The 17,803-nt window shown below is 45.1% G+C and overlaps 1 protein-coding gene across 3 annotated transcripts in view; it reads right to left on the bottom strand.

Moving 5' to 3' along the window:
* Positions 1-7,776: 7,776 nt before the first annotated feature.
* The window catches only part of mpdz (multiple PDZ domain crumbs cell polarity complex component), a 54,993-nt gene continuing 44,966 nt past the window's right edge, over positions 7,777-17,803 (bottom strand). For 2 of the 3 annotated variants that reach the window (XM_085349620.1, XM_085349619.1), the window contains exons 33-48: positions 17,423-17,501; positions 16,995-17,063; positions 15,988-16,083; positions 15,830-15,904; positions 15,549-15,735; positions 15,315-15,460; positions 14,347-14,430; positions 13,226-13,419; positions 11,500-11,647; positions 11,322-11,408; positions 11,065-11,149; positions 10,789-10,952; positions 10,055-10,159; positions 9,684-9,778; positions 9,466-9,589; positions 7,777-9,376 (exon numbers count right to left, since the gene is read on the bottom strand). In XM_085349620.1, coding sequence (XP_085205746.1) covers positions 9,230-9,376; positions 9,466-9,589; positions 9,684-9,778; positions 10,055-10,159; positions 10,789-10,952; positions 11,065-11,149; positions 11,322-11,408; positions 11,500-11,647; positions 13,226-13,419; positions 14,347-14,430; positions 15,315-15,460; positions 15,549-15,735; positions 15,830-15,904; positions 15,988-16,083; positions 16,995-17,063; positions 17,423-17,501 — 1,885 coding nt within the window. In that variant the 3' untranslated portion in view covers positions 7,777-9,229. Of the gene's footprint in view, positions 9,377-9,465; positions 9,590-9,683; positions 9,779-10,054; positions 10,160-10,788; positions 10,953-11,064; positions 11,150-11,321; positions 11,409-11,499; positions 11,648-12,980; positions 12,996-13,225; positions 13,420-14,346; positions 14,431-15,314; positions 15,461-15,548; positions 15,736-15,829; positions 15,905-15,987; positions 16,084-16,994; positions 17,064-17,422; positions 17,502-17,803 lie in introns of all 3 variants that reach the window. The other variant, XM_085349621.1, reaches the window with a different exon arrangement.

The following is a 17,803-nucleotide window of genomic DNA, read 5'->3' as shown; positions in this document are numbered from 1 at the left end:
GTATCAAGCTGTTCTAGTAGAGTCCAGAATATAATCCCAGGAGTCCACTTTAAAGCAGAATAACTCAAGAATGATGTGTTGTCGAGAATCTGCAGCTCATCTCCAAATAAAGTCTGTAAGAACACTTTGTTTCTTCACACACACCGTATCAATAATGAATGTCAACCCTCCTACCAATGAAATCTGTCAAGTCATGAGAAAGTGCCCCTTAATGGTCTTATGTGTTTGCACGGCCCTGCAGCCATGTCTGTTGGCAGCTCGTTTTGTGCGCCTGTCAACAAACAGAAATGTGCTGACTCTGTGACGAGCACGACAGGAACAACACCGACTGGGCCAACGTGTGCCTTTATTCCGAAAAGCCATTAACTAGATCCTCGGAGCGAGGCGGAAACTTAGCCAAAAATGAATCAGATTTCACTGGAATAATAATAAACAGTGATGAACGGGTAGCGCCTCTGTCGTTTAGTTTGCCTGCAGGACTCTCCGCGTATCAGAAGAGCATAAATCTGTTCACCTGACTGCAAGCAACAAGTTCACGCAGGTCTGATGGAAAGGGGTTTTTTTGTCCTTCTTCCTTTTGAATTCCCTGCAGCTTCAGTGAGATGAAATCCTCGCAGGCAGATGACACTTTCTGTCTGACATTTTCTCAGGCATGTGTTCAGCGGATCTGCCACTAAATAAATAAGCTCTGAGAGCCTCGTAAGTAGCTGTAGGGCAGTTATTGTAACAGGCAGCTATTTAACATTTAACATTAGCATTCAGGGCTTTGCAGCATGCCTTTTTTTCTGAAGGAGTCCTCTTCACGGATAAGAACAACAAATGTTCATCTATTATATATATATTTCACCTAGTGTCATCGCCTTTCTGGGCACACACACGCACAGTTTCCTGGTTCACACGTCTTTAAGAGCGGTTAAAAATATTTCCCTCCTGAGGAGTCTTTGCAGAACCAGACTAAAGAACGTGCTCTTATCTTTAGAGGTGTCGCAACTTTGTAACCCACGTCGCCCCCTTTCTTTCTTTATCATCAGCGTGACAGCCAGACAGACTCTCGCCATCAGTGCAGTCCAACCGCAGGTGAACCTTTGGCTGTTCCCTCGCATTCCCATGATGGGATTTTTCACAATGATTAGAGGACATGGTTACACTCATTTTAAGCTTGAAATCTGCTACGGAAGTCAAAACCGGCAGAACTATCTGACATCTGTGGTGGGTGGGTAGGTGGGTGGATGGATGGATGAGGGGATATAAGGCGCAGTGGCAACAAATTTTTAAACAGTTCAACCAAGTCATGAACTGCAGTGATTCATTCACCTGGTTAGGGACATGTAAACATGCTTTAAAGCACTACAGAGGCCTTCTTTCAGCACGCTGTGGTCTCATTTGGAGCCAAGTGGAAGTGCTCGCCTCTTCGCCCTGCGGGGCATCCTCGTAAATCAAGCAGAAGAGCTGGTTTTTAAGTGCAGCAGCAGCCACAGCAGCAAAGGCCATAGAGCTGCTTAAGTTATTGTTGCTCTTTGACAAAATACAGAGGAAAGATGTTGTTCCAGGTCACCTTTGGAATTTGAGCTGCATTTCCACGTTTGTTTCTTTCCTTATGTTGCGCAATACTTTCGAAAGCATCGTTCCAACGATGATAGTGAAATAAGACGACAAACTTTTCATTCAATTCACAGTTCACAGAACATTTGGGGCTTTCTTCACTTTTTCTTTTTCTTACTTAAATATCTACAAAATTCCAACATTATATCTCACCAGTATTTTCCAGCATCTCCAGCGCAAACACTGCAAACTTACATCATCAGCCTTGAAGCTATGACCTGCTCTGTGACTCTACAAAGGCTGTATTTTATGACTTTATTAACCTTTTACAACAGTACAACGACAATTGAAGGTTAAGGGGAGATAATAGACGTGTGATGCAAGTAATGACTTGGTAACCTTCCAGATAAAAATAAAGATTTCTGTGGTTGATAGCTCCAGATGGGTTGTGTTGCCCTCCACCAAACTTTCCAGTTCACAACCATTGCAGCCCAGTTTTAAATAGCTGTTATAGCCTGAAGGACTAACAACAATGCCTCTAAATAATGTCATCTTCACGATTGTAAAAGCATATCGACGTGAATCCAAAGTTAGGCGAGCAAGTTGAAGCCTGAGCGGGATTATTTATAGCGTGCCATGCGATTTGACGATCAGCCTAATGGCGCTGTCAGGCTTGTGGAATAAAGATGGAAAACTGGCTCAAACAGCAGCGAGGCCTGGAGGCATGAATGGGCTTTCATCACACTCGCTCTTCCATGATGCATTGAAATCAATAGGATGCTCTCGTTCTCAGCCCAGCGGTGCGGATAGGTGTCAGTCAATACTATGCCCCATTAACAGATGAGGAACGAGTGCATTCCAATGTGTCTGCGAGACCTTTGACATGTTGCGACACAGTGTTATTTTGCAACACTGTTTTGCTCCGCTGATGTTTGATTCCCGATGATATATTGCTTTATGCTGATATTAAAGATACTCAAACTGTGAAGCTGATTGGCTTTAGTGATTTCTTGAACGTTAGGTAGTAGGTGCCAGTAGGTTTGCAGATTTCTTTATTAGAATAATATTTTTGACCTTTTAAAAGATAAACTGTGATAAAAAAAAAAGAAGTATCCATTTAATTTTGCACTTGACCTTCCACACAGGATGATTTGCAGTAAGCGACAAACTCCAGAGCTGGAAAATGATGTCCAGACCAGTCAGTACCCACAGACTCAAAAAAAAATACAATAACACGAAGAAATTGTGACACCTATGAAAGAGCTCTTTTATGCATCTCCTGTTTAAATTCGTTCACGCTTAAAGTTTTGCCCATGTTGGAGTATTTTTAATGCCGATACTGTTTATATAGTTATATATTGCACACTTAGTTTATGCAAGGTTAATTTCCAAGAAGTCTGTACTCCAGCTTTAGCGCTAATTGCCCTCTAGCCTAGCTAGCTAAGTTTGCTAGGTTTAGCTAAACGCTTAGCACTCTTCCACATACCTCTTTTTCAGTTTTGGTAACATAAATAAATAAAGTAAATAAAAGCCACAGACCCAATGCTTAATTAAGGCCATAAAAAGAAATCTAGTGAGGAACAACAAGTGCAGAATTGTTTCTTGTGCAATGCTACATCATCTTCACCTGGACAGGCAAAGTAGCACGTAGCATGGCTGTAGGCTGTTTGGTTAAGCATAACAATTGAGGGCTGTGTTCTGAAATTAAATGAGTATTTGATGAGGAAATACCAAGCATGCACAATAAAAAGCATGCTGTTCAAAAGCCTTGCCTTGCTTCAAGCTCAGATAGCCCTATGCACACCTCCAATAGGCAAACACAGGTAATTCTTCCACCCCGAGCTCAGCAAACATTTCCCAGCAACTATGTCACTGCATTACTTTAGACACAGCTCATAAAGCAATGATTACACACCGGTTCTTATCAGACCCCAGCTGCGGTGATGTAATTCGAGGCTGTAACTGAAATGCAAACATACCAGGGGAAACACATGAGGTGTGTTTGAGGCAAGCAAGGGTGAAGTAGCTTCACATTACCCCTGCACACTCGTGAGATAGTCTGTGTAATATGGCTCATTAACACCGTCTTGTCTGTCTAGCCAGAGCTGAGTCCTGAACTGTTTGTATTGCCAACATGTAATAAGAGCAGTTAAAGGGGGTCAATACCAAACATTTAACGCCAGTGCTTGGTGCTCCTTCATCCGACGTGCGTTGCCGTTGTCTGTGTAAACGACCCTGACGCTCCACTTTGTGCAAACACACCAAAGGGAAGGTGGAAAGCCCATCCTGCATGTGATGTAATGTGGCTAACTTGCAGGTTTACTTTAACAGTCAAGGAACAGGAGGGAGTGCAATGACCTGCAGCTATACTCGCAAGGAGGGAAAAACCTCACTGTAAATCATGACAGCGCTCCGCTTCCTGCTTGCAAAGTGGGACCTTGACATAATTTGGGGTTATGATGGAGAAGACGGAAAGTATGTGTTTGTTTGTTTGGATGTTTACTCAGAGGAATATAATTGTCACCGTATAAATTTAAAGTGGGTAATTCAAGCCTCTTCTTTTTTTTCTTTTTCGTAAACAAGCCTGACAAAGTCAGACGTGAAACATACGAGTCAAAGACTGAAAACGCCACATAAGCAAAGCCCTTTCCTTCTTCTTCTTCTTCTTCTTCCCCGTTCATTCTTGCAGCATAAATGCTCCTCACTGTGGGTTTGAATTGTTAAGACTTGTTTACTGGTCTTAGATAATATTTAGCCTCAGCCATTAATCATTAGGGCCCACGTCAGTAAAGTTTAAAGATGCAGTTCGATCCTGATCTTCGAGCATAACCAGCCGTTTCCTCACATTCCAATCTTTATTAATAATCTAATTACGCTGAATCAATCCATTCAAAACGTCAGTTCAGATAAACTCTCTCCCGAAGCCATCTGTCACATGTGTCTCCACTTGTCGCCAGCGAGCACCCCCACCCTGCTCTTGTTATCTACAGTTGCACCACTGTGTCAAGAGGAAAGGCTGTTAAAGAGCAACTAACGCACGCTGACTCAAACAATGCAGGGGATTGTGGGAGCGTGTCATGGGCTGATCTTCCTGACAGGTAAGTAAAGACTCGAGGCAATGGGGTCACTTTCCAGGAAGGTCAAACGACTGCCTCAGCTTTGACAACCGCTGGGGGGGGGGGGGGGGGGGGGGGGTACTGTATACTCAGTGTGCTCATCATGAAGCAATTTAACACCAGCGCCGCAGTGGAAATTTAATTAGTTTTGCTTGTGTAAGCCACGCAAGAGAGCGTCATCATAGAGACATGTAAAGGAGTTGTCTGATGAAGCTAAAGATGCAAGCCTCTTTTCAATGATGCCGAAGGGTCCGTGGCATTATGATTGTTCAGGAGATGGGGTTGAAACGAGTCACACACAGATACGCTTATGGTGGAAAGAAATGGGAGACGCATTGTTCAAGTAGGCATGGTCCTCCCTTTGTGTAGTTCTAATGTCACATAGACTTCCGCATACCCTTCTTAAAAGTCGCCTCTTCAGATAAGGAGAGTAGACAGGAGCATGTGTGTGCACTATCAACAAGCAGCTCGGGTGTCCTTGACGCGCATCATAGAGCCAAAACAAACAGCAGCAAACAGAAGGCAGGTCACTGCGCTCCTAAAGGCGCCATCGTGCTCGACTTTTGTCACAGTTCTCTCCAAAATAGTGAGACTTCTCCAAATACAGAGGTTAAAGAGGGGAAATTATATATGAAGCCAATGAGGTAGTTAGAGATGAGGGACCTTGTTTAGCCTAGCGTGTTTGTTTATAGGGTTAAAGTTGTAGATGTGACAGCGACAGACTGGTGACCTGTCCTGGGTGTACTTGCCTTTCATGCAAACCAGAATAGGAAAAGGGGAAGAATAACATGTGAATGTTTCCACTTTTATGAGTAAATTATTAGACAAACAAGATTATGAAGACATACACATTTACCATTGGGGGTTTTTTTTTATTTGGGAGTATTTAAGAGTCTGTTTCTTTTCCATCTACTCAGCTTCACTACTGACGCTCTCATACATGTTAACTACCGGTATTACCAAAGCATCATTACACCAGGAGTTCACTCGGTATTACATTGAACAGAAACATAGATTATTCTACTTGAGGCTCAGCATGTTTAGCACAGGTTCATGGACAAATTCCTTCACAGATGACACAAATGATAACATTTTTTTTTTTACTTTCATGGCTAATAAAAAGCTGCTTTGTCTGTCATCAGTTAAAGCTTTCCCACTAGCTCATCTATGTTTGCCCTCTGAGTAAACCCTTAACCTGCATGGAAGTGTCGCAACGCATCACAATGAAAAGTCCTGTATTAGCAAGTAGGCTAACATTTGCTGAGATTAAAACACGAATTAGCTTGTTTATTTTATGTGGCAGTGTGAGGAAAAACTAAAATGCTCAATTACATTAATAAACACTCGAGAACTCTCAGTCAGGGTAAAGTTCACAGAGATGCACGTGGAGACTGATGAATGTGTTTGTTGCCCACAGCTGTCTGTAGGAGTTTTTCCATTGATTTGTGCAGCTTCAGAGGTTCTTCCAAAGCCAGAAAATGGTAAATCATAGTGTGTAGATTTTTCACACTTCAACTAAGTGAGCGCTCAGTGATAGCTTTACAGTTAGATAACTCACGTAGATGTCTGAGCCCCGTAATAGCTGTTAGAAAAAGACTCTGTTTACTAACTTTTTAACATTTTTCCTTTATCTGTTCAAACTGCTATGTAGGCATGAATGTTTCCAGAACTATATCTAGCATGGGACCTTTTGTGATACTAGATTTGGACAAATTAATTTTTCTCAAAAAAATTGGGAAAAAAACTATCTATGCATCCAACTGCATGGTGGTGGTGGGGTCCGGGGGCCCACATGCCATTGGAAGCCCCAGGGCCTCCAGTAATGCCGATGCCTTCCCTGCCCATGAGGAATGCCTGCTGCCGAGCCCACTCACAAACTATGTTTCTATCTGCTTAACGTTCAGTCGTCGCTGGAGCTGGCAGTAACACTGAGCGCCGAAATGTTTGAAAGGCATCGACAAATCTAAGCTGCAGGGTCAAACACATGAGTCATGGAGTCGACATGTATGCAACAGTACATCAAATAATGTAACTGTTATAATTCGTATTTATGAGGTCAAGAGAGAAGTCTTTTTTCCCATGTAAGAATCAAATGAAGATTTGTCTGATATGTTGATACTTCAGTCTTTTTATGTTTTTGGTTTTTAAAAGAGAGATTTAGCTTCAGCGCCATTGTCGTGGCCATACATTCATGTCAAGCGTGAACAGCGGCAACACCTGATCCCGCATCTAAAAGGCTTGTGCAGACAAGCCGTGTGTAAACCAAGCAGGGTCTCTTGAACCTGGAGGAGGGCTGGAGAAACCACTAATCCCACTGGGGGCAGTTAAAACAACAGGTGCTTTGGGGGGAGGAAGCTCAGCTGTCGAAAGCAGGGGGTGACTGACTTGGGGTTTGCTTTGGAGCAGCTGCAGGTAGAAGCACTGGGTCTTGACCTGGGAGGGCCTGGGTGAAGGAGTGACCCGATGGTTGATCGCGTGAACTTCTACAAGAAAAGTCCCGCCATGTTCTTCTCTGAGAGTCCGCCGAAACCAAAAAAAGCCCCCAGACCTCATTAGACAGAGGACTTGTGGCTGTGCATGAGCTGTGGAGCAGCTGTGCTTGTCAGCGTGTGGACAGATGGGATGCCATATTTTAATGGAGAGCTTCGTCTCTTTCTATCCAGGCTTTATTAGGTCCCTAGTGACAACAGAGACTCTATTCAAGCAAGACCATACATGCTGTTCCACATAAATCTTTGTTCATGCGTAGGCCGCTTTTCATTTAAACTTACTTTATCCCCTGACTTAGATCTGTTCGCCTTTCATTTAAACATGACCTGCAGCGACAGCACACCGCTTCTCTCCCAGATAGAAAATTTATATAGCTGATGTATCGCTGTAGCACGGGATGAGTGCGGCACAATAACCCCTTCGGTGGCAGTTTCAACAACAGCTGGCGCACTTGAAAAGTTGGCACGCCGCTCAAATGCGATAGCTAATTTAATAAACACACGTTTATGGCTTGATAAGCTTCTATTCCTGCTGGATTTAATGACAGAATGCGTTTGAACTCTTATCTCACGTTCAATAAAGTGCAAGATGAAGAAAAATTGGGACGCTGATTGAATCCAAAGGTCACTTTTATTTAATTCAGTGTGAATAAATGCAATACTGTCACTTTTGACAGCTCTTGAAAATGCATTTACGGGGATATAAGACAGAGAACAGACAGAGAACACGCTACGCTGCACAACACCTGTCCAATGACGTCGAAAACTACAGAATGGATGACTCTGTTTCGGGTAAACAACAAGGTCATAAAGGACTCTTTAACCACTCATTCATACAAACCTAAATAGCAGTCAGTTTACTTTTCTGTGCACTTGCAGGAAGTGAACAATAATACTTAAAAAATACTGTGACATAACACCTTACACATCAGCTTTAGCAGCACTATATTTCAGTGAACGGCTCTCACATACACTCACACACAGACACACTCAAGCCGCACTTTCACATCTTTCCCTTCAAAGTCAACACGCTTCACGTTTCCGATATCCGACTTCTCGCCGCTTCAGAACTAAAAACTACAGTGACTTCACGATACATTTGATTAAGAGCGGTCTCAGCAGCGTATGGAAGCCCGTTTCCGCCACTAACGGAAAACAAAAAAAGCATCCATGACTCGAAATTTCAAGAAAATAACTCGAAATTTCGAGTCATGGATGCTTTTTTTTGAAATTTCGAGTTAATAGGTCGAAATTTCAAGAAAATAACTTGAAATTTATGGATACTTGCTTTTTGGGGGTTTTTGTGGCGGAAACGGGCGTGTGCCGACAGCAGTGCAACGCAACGGACAAATAACGCTGTTTTAAGCTAATGCAGGCGTTAGCTAAATCCTGCTATAATCTCCTAATTGTCTCGAGGGTACTTCTTTAATTCTGTGCTCTGAACTGAGTCCGGGGTCACCCCTCAGACTGTTAACAAAGTAATAATAATAATAATACAGGAATACAATTAGTGCTGCCAGCGTTAATCTCGTTAAAATGACGTTAACGCCATTAACGCGGCAAATCACCGTTAGCGAATTAGCGCGTATCCCCCAGTGTGTGGGGCTGGATAGCGCTAACGTGTTAACGAGCTAACCGCGCTAATGTGTTGACGCCATCCAGCCCCACGCACGTGGGGATCCGCGTTAACTCGCTCACGGAGATTTCCCGCGTTATGGCGATAAAGTAATTTTAACGGGATTAACGCTGACAGCACTAAACACAATCCAAAGTGTCCAGTGAATACTTCAAATCCAGAGTGGTGGAATGTTTCTAATACTATTTACAGCCTCGTTGAGATTCCCATTACGACTAAGTAAAGCCTTCAGCACAACACGTGCTTGTAACAGGCCTTCAAACATCACAGTGGCGTAAGCTTCTTCATGATCACACTGTTTGTGTTTCAGTGTGCGGGTGCTTTCACAGACGAGCGCCTCGCTGCTGCTGCTGCGAGTTTGCAGAAAAGGTGCGCGGAGGTGAAGAGAATGCTGTTGTGAGCAGAGGATAAGGAGTGGGTATAGTGCGTGTGGAGGTGGGGGCGGTCTATGACAGCACGGTGAGCGTGACGGTTCCTTTGGTCCTCTTCAGAATGCTGACGGCCTCTTCGTGGGAAACCCCCTCCAGAGTCTGCCCGTTGACGGCCATGATCTGGTCTCCTCGCTTCAGGCGCCCGTCCTCTGCAGCTGCGCCCTAAACACACACACACGTGTGCACACCATCAATAACAGAGGCTGTCGGTTCTGCAAAGATAAACAGTGGCACAGATAAACGCCTCTCACCTTTCCAAAAACAGTTTTCACATATATGGGCAGGTCTCCGTGGGGGCTGCCGTACCCTCCGACTATACTGAAACCCAGCCCGTCTGGTCCTCTATCAAGAGTGATGGTCTTATACTGAGGAGGGCTGAGGGAAAAGGTAGAAGGCATTTAAAGGAAAACCAAAGCAACAACCTGTAGTTCTCCTCCTCTGAGCGCCCCTGCGTCTAAGAACATCATACCTGAGGTCGTCCTGGAAGATGCAGCTGGGCGTGAGAGCCCCACCGACCTGCTCCTGAGGGGGACCCGTCACGGTGGTGTCGCCACCTGCAACCACCTGGAGGTGCGTTAACACACAGACACAGAACACAGCTCTGTTATAGTAATACTGGCGTTGATTTACTGCCCAGATAAAGACTGATAGCATGATGGTAGTGCTGGATGAGGGCGCTTTATGGTGCTTCAAAGCCTGTGACCGCCACCCTTTGTCTCGTCTGTGCTCAGCTGAACACTTTGAACAGAGATAAAGGGAAGAATACGACACAAGCTGCAGCTTATCTGCCGATTTATCTGGTAGAAACATAGGAGGTGAGAGAAGACGTTTATAGGAGACCTGCAGCTGTATCGTTCCTGTCGCGTTCTTGAGCAGGGCGACGGCCTGAGAGTGGCTCATGCCTTCAGCAGAGGTTCCACATATGCTGACGATTCGGTCGCCGATCTGAAAAAGTGAGAGTTTAGAACATTTTGGGGGGGAAACAGTGCAGATGTGCAGTGCAGCAGAAACTTTTCACACTTTCCAAAGAACAGTTTGGATGTTTCGAGCAGCCTGCTGCATGTCAGCGTCATAAAAGTGGTGCCCACCGCCTGAAACTCGCATCTGTCACTGCTGATTTCTGTGCTTTCATTATTAGACCGCACAAAAAACGTAAATTCACGGTTCAGCTGAGTAATTTCATTACGCCGCGCTCTCTTTTCTCTTTCAGGCTGAAATGATAAAACGGCATGAATATACCATTCAGGATTCACCCTATTCATTTCAATGAGTCTTTCTGTGGGCTTAATGGCCTTAATACAGGAGTGGGAGATTTATTATCCACGTTAGCAAATGGCTATTGTCCTCCTCCAGCCTCAGTCTAACACAGTTTCAATTGTCAGTTTTTCTGTGAAGGTCACAGCTAAAGGTTAAGGGCTCGCGGCCTCTGGGAGCCGCTGAGAATACATACACTGAGTGAGTGGGAGTAAATAAATGAGATTCGCATTAAATCCCACACAAGAATTGGAGATATGCATAATTTCTGATGAGAGCCAAAGATTTGAGAGGGAGGTGGCCAAGAAAAGGTCTCATACCTTGAGATTCTGGGTCTGAGCAGCCAGTCCGACGGGATTCATCATGGCGATGAAGATGGGGATGTCGCCCAGGGGGCTGCCCACTCCGCCCGCTATGCTGATGCCCAAAGAATCAGCGGGGCCTTTAGTGAACTCCACTGTTCTGACTTCCTGATGCTCCGGGTCTGAAACAAACGCGTCGCTCTGATGACTCGTCTTTTCTTTTCCCGCAATTTGACCGACATTCGCAGTGGATTTCGATCTGCTTGTTTACACTTACAGTCTTGCCGTACTTACATTCTTGGCTTGTACTAAGCCTGTCAGGGTCACCAGGATCTGAACATGGCTGAGAGACCACCTTGGCGCTTCCTGTCTCACTCATCTGAAACAAAAGCATTCAGAGCGCTTTCTTGTCAGGCATTAGATAAGAGGAATTTCTATTCAGCACCAAAGCGTTCATTTTCTGCCTTTATTTTTTTACTAGTGTAATTTTGCATGATTGGGTTAAAAATAAGCTACTTCTATTTTAACCACTATCTCATCAGCTACATTACCTGGCTGCTTTGAGACAGCCTTCTTTCCGAGTGGAAGGGCCCCGCCTTAAACCGCCCCACTTCCATTTTGATAGATCCCACGCAGCACTGCAACACAACACACAGGCATTATTGTACGGTTATTCGTCTTTAATTGTCCTGCACACATTTGACGATTGCGCATGCGGGGCGGGACTACCTTCAGCAGCGCAGCCACGGCCTCCTGAGTGGCTGACCGGACGTCCTCACCGTTGACCGACAGTATCTGGTCGCCCTGCATCAGCCGACCGTCAGCCTCCACCAAACCTCCTTTCACGATGTCGGACACAAACACCCCTGTGTCGTTCCTGCTCGGAGAGACGGGAAGACTGAGACGCGGCAGTAGGCACGACACATCTGTGACCGCGTGCAGCACTCTGCTGAGGATCGCTAAGCCCCCTTTCTCAAATTGCTGACCTTAATCCTACAATTTTCCAGAGCTCTGTTTTTTAACTTGTTATTGCTGGTACAGTATTGATCTGGCAATTTCAGGCTTTTCCAATGGAGCTGCCTGAGTGTGGCTTGTATAACAGAATATTAACCAGCGATCACTTTGACAGTATTGTGCTGTTGGAGGCTTCGGTTCACGGTCAACAGAGTCAAATTCTGCGCTCGCTGTGAGCGAGAATATAACGTGCAGGAAGAAAAGATGACTTATCTTAAGCCTCTGCCTTTTCTTCTTTGTTCAGAAGCACATCTGAGCCGTGGACTTTGCATATCTGAGGTGCCAATCTCCACGTGGATAAGAACTAGCACAAGCAGTAGCTGTGAAGCAAGGCAACTTGATCCCACTCAGTCCTCGGTGCCAGAGATACTTGGCTGTCACAACTGCTCACCACTAACTGCTAGCTTGCATATTTTCCTTTCTCGTAGGTCGTCTGGGCTCCTGTCTTTTCCATCCTTTTGAGCATTTTAGCCTTTTTCTTGCCACGTGTGTAGCAAAACCACTGTGACAGAGGCCGAAATGTTACAACTGTGTTAAAAACTGTCCAAACTGTTTAACCTTTGACACTAGCTTGGGATATTTAACCCTGACCCCTGTCTCCTCACAAACTTCGACCACGGGACCGAATCTGTCAGCATAAAACATTTACAGGCACGCAGAAATCCAGAGGGCTTATAGACGCTCCGCAACCTGCCTGCTCTTATCCCAGTGATAACTTTGTAAATCTGTCTTTGCTGATCGAGTGCTAGCAACAATAGCGGGATTTTCACGCTGACGCAACAAGTGCTTTCAGCTCCGTCTCTGGTAACACAGCGAGGCGAGAACCGCCACTAGTACCGAGGAGAATGACTGAAATACAAACCTGTTCTGCTGACTCATATGAAAATGCAGTCACGCAGAAAAAAAACCTTCATTTAGCCACGATCTGTTCAAGCTACACATAAAAAAATTATGATCTCTTTTTGATTTCCTGCTGAAAAAAACATAATGATTTCATGTCTTTGTAACAGACATGTCGTGTGGGAAAGAAGGGATTTTACTTAATCTGCGTGCTTACACCAAACACAATGACTTTTGTTGGTACGTAAAACTGGTTTAACTGATGGCTGCATGGACAGAAACATGATAGAAGTAAAAGCAATGACCTCACTCTCCCAACTATGGAGTATAAAAACAGATAAAATACAAAAGGTTACCTCTGATCCCGCGATCTGCATTAAAAAAAGGTCAAAACAATATAATTATAAAGTAGGCTGATAATTACATTTCAAAAATCTAGAATGTTTTCAATTCCTTGTTTGCTTCTATGTATTTTCCAACACGCTAACACCTACTGTGAGCCAGAAAGCACCTAGTGGAGTCACTACTCTGCTATTGTTATATGTAAAGGCTCGTCGCCTGACGCTCTCAGCAGCAGAGCTGATTCTAACAACGTTCCCACCTCCTCCCGACAATGCTCAGTCCCAGGCCCTGGCCGGGATTCTTGTGCAGCTCCACGGTGAAGGAGTCCCACAGGTCTTCCTCCTTGTACTGGGCCTCGTCCCTGTAGACCGCCAGCCGGACCCTGTGCGGCGTCTGCCGCAGCACGTTGATGGCTTCGTCGTGACTGGCCGCTCGCAGGTCGATGCCGTTCACCTGTGATGAGAGAATGCGTGCGTAGGTTTTGATCCAGCTACTCGCTCGGCCATATTTGGTTAAAGTAGCAGAGGCCTTATCTTCTGTTCCAGTGTATAAGTTAACTGCAGCGGAGGATTATATATAAAAAGTTCTAACAGCCTCATTTATTGCACAAAGTTTCCTTTAAACCGTTTCTGCTTTAGATATAAGGAAACTAGGTCATTCCTTTGAAATCACAGGCTGATGCTTGACTTAAAGTACAGCAGGGAAACCTTCCCACAAACCCCTGTGAGATGCTCCAGTGGTCAGTCTAAGAGCGATGCCCAGCTTTTCTTCTTTTCTTTTTTCAAACCACATTTAAAGGAGGGAAAATACCATATTATCTTTCACCGTGCACACGCAGTGGATTTTATTTTTTCCCCATAGTATCTAATGGCATGACTGCAGAGTGGGAAACTGCTCTTTTCACTTTCCCTCGCTGACCTTATTTTCTAAACACAGCAGCCTGGCTCAGGGACAGGAGGGAATAGTGGAGAGCTATTAAGTCATAAGGGCGTGTGTTTCAATTCAGATCTAGTGATTGAGCTACAATAACTCAACTCCCGGGCTCCACCCCTGCCCTCTCTCCGTGACAAAGCACGGGGTCAGACGGAGGGCAAACCCAAGTAAGAGCTCGGGTGCTTAACTTGTCAAGGCGCATAATGCACACGGGATTTGTACAGGTTTTCTTTCACTTTTCACTCATAATCGCCTCGGTCTGCGGTATATTATCTTGCTAAAAGCAAAAAGCGGTGCTTTTAGAGGTTCTTATTGCTGTTAATATATATCTATGCTGTTGCTCAACATATATCGTATTGTCAGACTTTAAAAATCCAAGCGTTCATGCTGAGACTCTTTGGGCATGTCTCATCGAAATATAGTTACGCTCATTATGCTGCAGCTCACCTCTAAGATTTGGTCTCCTGCCCATAACCTCCCATCTTTGGAGGCCGCCCCTTCTTCATAAACTTCGTGGATAATGATGGCCCCCTGGAGATAAAGAGAGAGAGAGTGGAAAAAGTGAGTTAATTAGGACAAAATAAAAACACACAAAACAAAACAAAAAAAAAAAGATGGAAGGGAGACATTTAGCATTTATTTGGAGGATATTAAATGGATACAAAACAGATTGGGCCGGGAGGGGAAAGAGTATTTGTTGACTTTTTAAAGTATGTGTACACAGCAAATTTTTTTGTGTGTGTTTGTTGGCAAACAGACATAAATTTGGATTACTGCTTCTGTGAATGTGTGTGTTCCTGTGCTCCTGAGGTTGCATTCCAGGGGCAGGACGTTGTCCGCCACGGCTGAGGCCAGACAAAGAGCTGCTCCCCCAAGCCTGACTGAGCAGACAGAATAGATGGGACGAGGGGAGGATGGCAGGGGCAACGAGAAGAAGAGGAGGAGGAGACGAAGGCCGTGACAGCATCGTTTCCTACATTCCTGAGCCTCCGTGGCTTATGAGTTATGCTACCAGCAAAGAATCTAAGTGGGTGGCATTGTGGCTGGGAACGCACAGCTAAACCTGCAGATTTACTGTTTGTTATTATTCAAATCAATAAAAGTTTATTTATATAAAGTGTCAAATCACAACAGAAGTTGCCTCAAGGCAATTGTAGTGGATACAATAATACAGAGAAAACCTCAACAATATGAGGACCCTCCTGCGAGCAGGCACTGGGCGACAGTGGGAAGGAAAAACTCCCTTTCCACAGGAAGAAACACCCGACAGACCCAGGAAGACAAGACGAAAACAAACTGTGGAAAAGAGTCACGTTTTATTATTATTATTGACTAAATCTAAGCACATCAGGGAGACCAGCTCACGTTTTCCCCCTCATTAGCTGATTGCTACTGCTATTTGTCTGGTTTCCTACCAGCAGAGTGTCACAGCCTCCCACGATGCTGAGGCCCAGGCCTGTGCGGCCCTTGGAGATGTCGATGGTTGTTTCACAGCCGGGGATGATGGGGCAGGTCGTCGGGTCAGAGGCCAGAGCGGAAGGGGTGGATGAGCGACTAAGACCTAAAACGGAGAAGCATGTCTGTTCTTTTCACCTGACAAAACTGACAATACAGTTCTAGAAAATTAAAACCAAGTAAAACGAACTCACTGGTGGCTGCTTCCGCCTCTGGCTGACTTGGGAAGATGCTAGGCATGCTGGGTACGCTAGCGAGGACTCCATCTGAAAAGCTTGCGTCCTGGCAGATCGACTGGACACAGGAGAAAGAAGAGGGGATCTCCTTTGTAGCAAAGGTTAGCTTCACAGGACCTGTGGCTTTTCTCAGCAGTGATGAGACCTAAAAAAACAAGAATACCAATCACACCTTTCACCTTGTGGCTACTAATAAACAGCACAGACATGAAAGGTTATTTCCAGAGTAACGCCCTTACCTTTTCAACAGTGTATCCGAGCACAGACTCGCCGTTCACAGCTAAGAGTGTGTCCCCAGGTTTCATGCACCCCTCCTGCTCACAGCGCATAAACAGCTTTGATTAGCAAAGGCAGCTAAACGTCCACGGTACAGAAGGTCTCATTAGGCATGACATACTTTGCCGGTGTGTCCCTGCACTTCAGATATACTCTCAATCTCAACCCCGGCCTCTGTGTCGCCCTCAACAAAAGTGATGCCGAGTCCTCCGTCCTCCTGATGAAGAGAAACGCTCATTAGTGATAAAAAACGTTTGAAATTGCACCACCGCACACGCAATACCCACGCTGACAAACCCTTTTCTTTAACACGTGCTGGGTAATGGAGCCGTACTGTACCAGTTCAAGAAATCAAGTCGCCTCCAGAGATGAATCAGCCCCAGCTTCAGCTCACATCCTTCACACTTCTGATCTTTTGCTCCCAGAGAGGCCTTTCAGGGCATTTGTCTTCATATTAATGAGCTGCCTATGTGCTACACTGTTGCCACCTCTACCGCATGAATGATTCAACAATTGTAGGGATTGCATAGTTTTTCCTCTCTCCTGTCTCTTTTGCAGTTTGTTTTAGCGCTCTTCAAAGGCCAACTTCACCTGAATCTGCCTGAAAAGCATGTTCCCACTTGATCCGTGTTGTAACTGATCTTGTAGAAAGTTTCCTTTATTTGTTGAGGTGGTGAGATGTCTAATGTTGAGATCTCTGCTTCCGCTCGTGTTGTGCAACTGGATGCAATTTTATCGCTGCTGCTCAGAGGATCAGACAATGACCTTTGGAAAACTGCCTGCTTTCTGCGAGCTAGGACGTGGACCCCACAAGGAGTCGGGATCCATTCCTTATTTAATATTTCAGTGAACTGAGCCTTTAACTCCCATTGGAACGTCTGTTTTGTTTACTTCACCTTCTTTTCCCTCAAAATTTTCTGTCTTTTCTCAGCGTTTTGGCATCCTGTCAAACTTGAGTGGTGTGCTCCCGATCTGTCTGTCTCTGACGTGCCCCGCTGGCTTATTTAGTGTGTGTGCGTAAGAGTATACACCTCCCTCATTACCGCACTGTTCCTGAGACTTTCTCCCCGTTACTGCCTGTAACGCTGTGTGTTTTGCGATGTCCGCGGGTCATCCTGCGCCTCTCACCTTCAGATTTACGATGTGATGAACGTAGTTCGAAGTATCGGCGTCGCCATTAGCAGCAGCTTCTTCTGGCTGTGAAGGAGCAGGAGTAGTGAGCACACCATGAAGTAAATAAATCAGCTAAATTTTAGCTGGTGGGAGTACAGTGCTGGATGCGTCTACATTACTGCTTGTGGTTTGTTTTACTGGGAGTCACACACAGGCACGGGACCACACAAAGAAACTTCACATGCATGCGTGCCGAGCACGAGACAGACTAAAAGCCAAATTACACGCCCAGATGTAAAAGTAATGGTTCTGTTTACACGTTTAAAATCTCATTACGAAGCACCAACGTGGCTGTGTAGTAGCTGTAGGAGTCGTGTCTGTTCCAGGGCTTCTGCATGTGTGCATCGTGTGTTTTCTATGCGTGCCCATAAGCAGAGTTGTACCTCAGCGTGGGGCTCCACAGCGTCTCCCTCGTGCTCCCTCACTGGTCCCACCGCCATGTGGTCGAGCGCTTCGGTGTTCCTGTTTCACACAGTCATAACTCACGTAAATCGTCGCTTCTCAGCTTTGTGACAGCAGAGCTGTGATTTACGCCAGCTGATCACAGCGTATCTTTCAGGAAAAGGATGTGAGTCAAGTGGGAGGCTAAGTACTGTGATCCGGAAGAGGGCCAAAAGTAGGTCAAAGGTCAAATACGTCAAACTCTGTAGGGATATGTGAGCTAATGTATCCGTATTACATGCTAACTACATCTGTTTGACTCCCAAAGCTGACCGACTCAACAACTCCTGCACCAACACCTTTTACATTTGACTACTTTCAAC

Source organism: Diplotaxodon limnothrissa, linkage group LG3 (genome assembly GCF_057381915.1).
Source record: "Diplotaxodon limnothrissa isolate DT_005_m linkage group LG3, D_limnothrissa_male_GT1.1, whole genome shotgun sequence".
Classification (NCBI taxonomy): domain Eukaryota; kingdom Metazoa; phylum Chordata; class Actinopteri; order Cichliformes; family Cichlidae; genus Diplotaxodon; species Diplotaxodon limnothrissa.
Note: the sequence above shows the minus strand (reverse complement) of the source record. Positions and strands in the feature narration are given on the sequence as shown.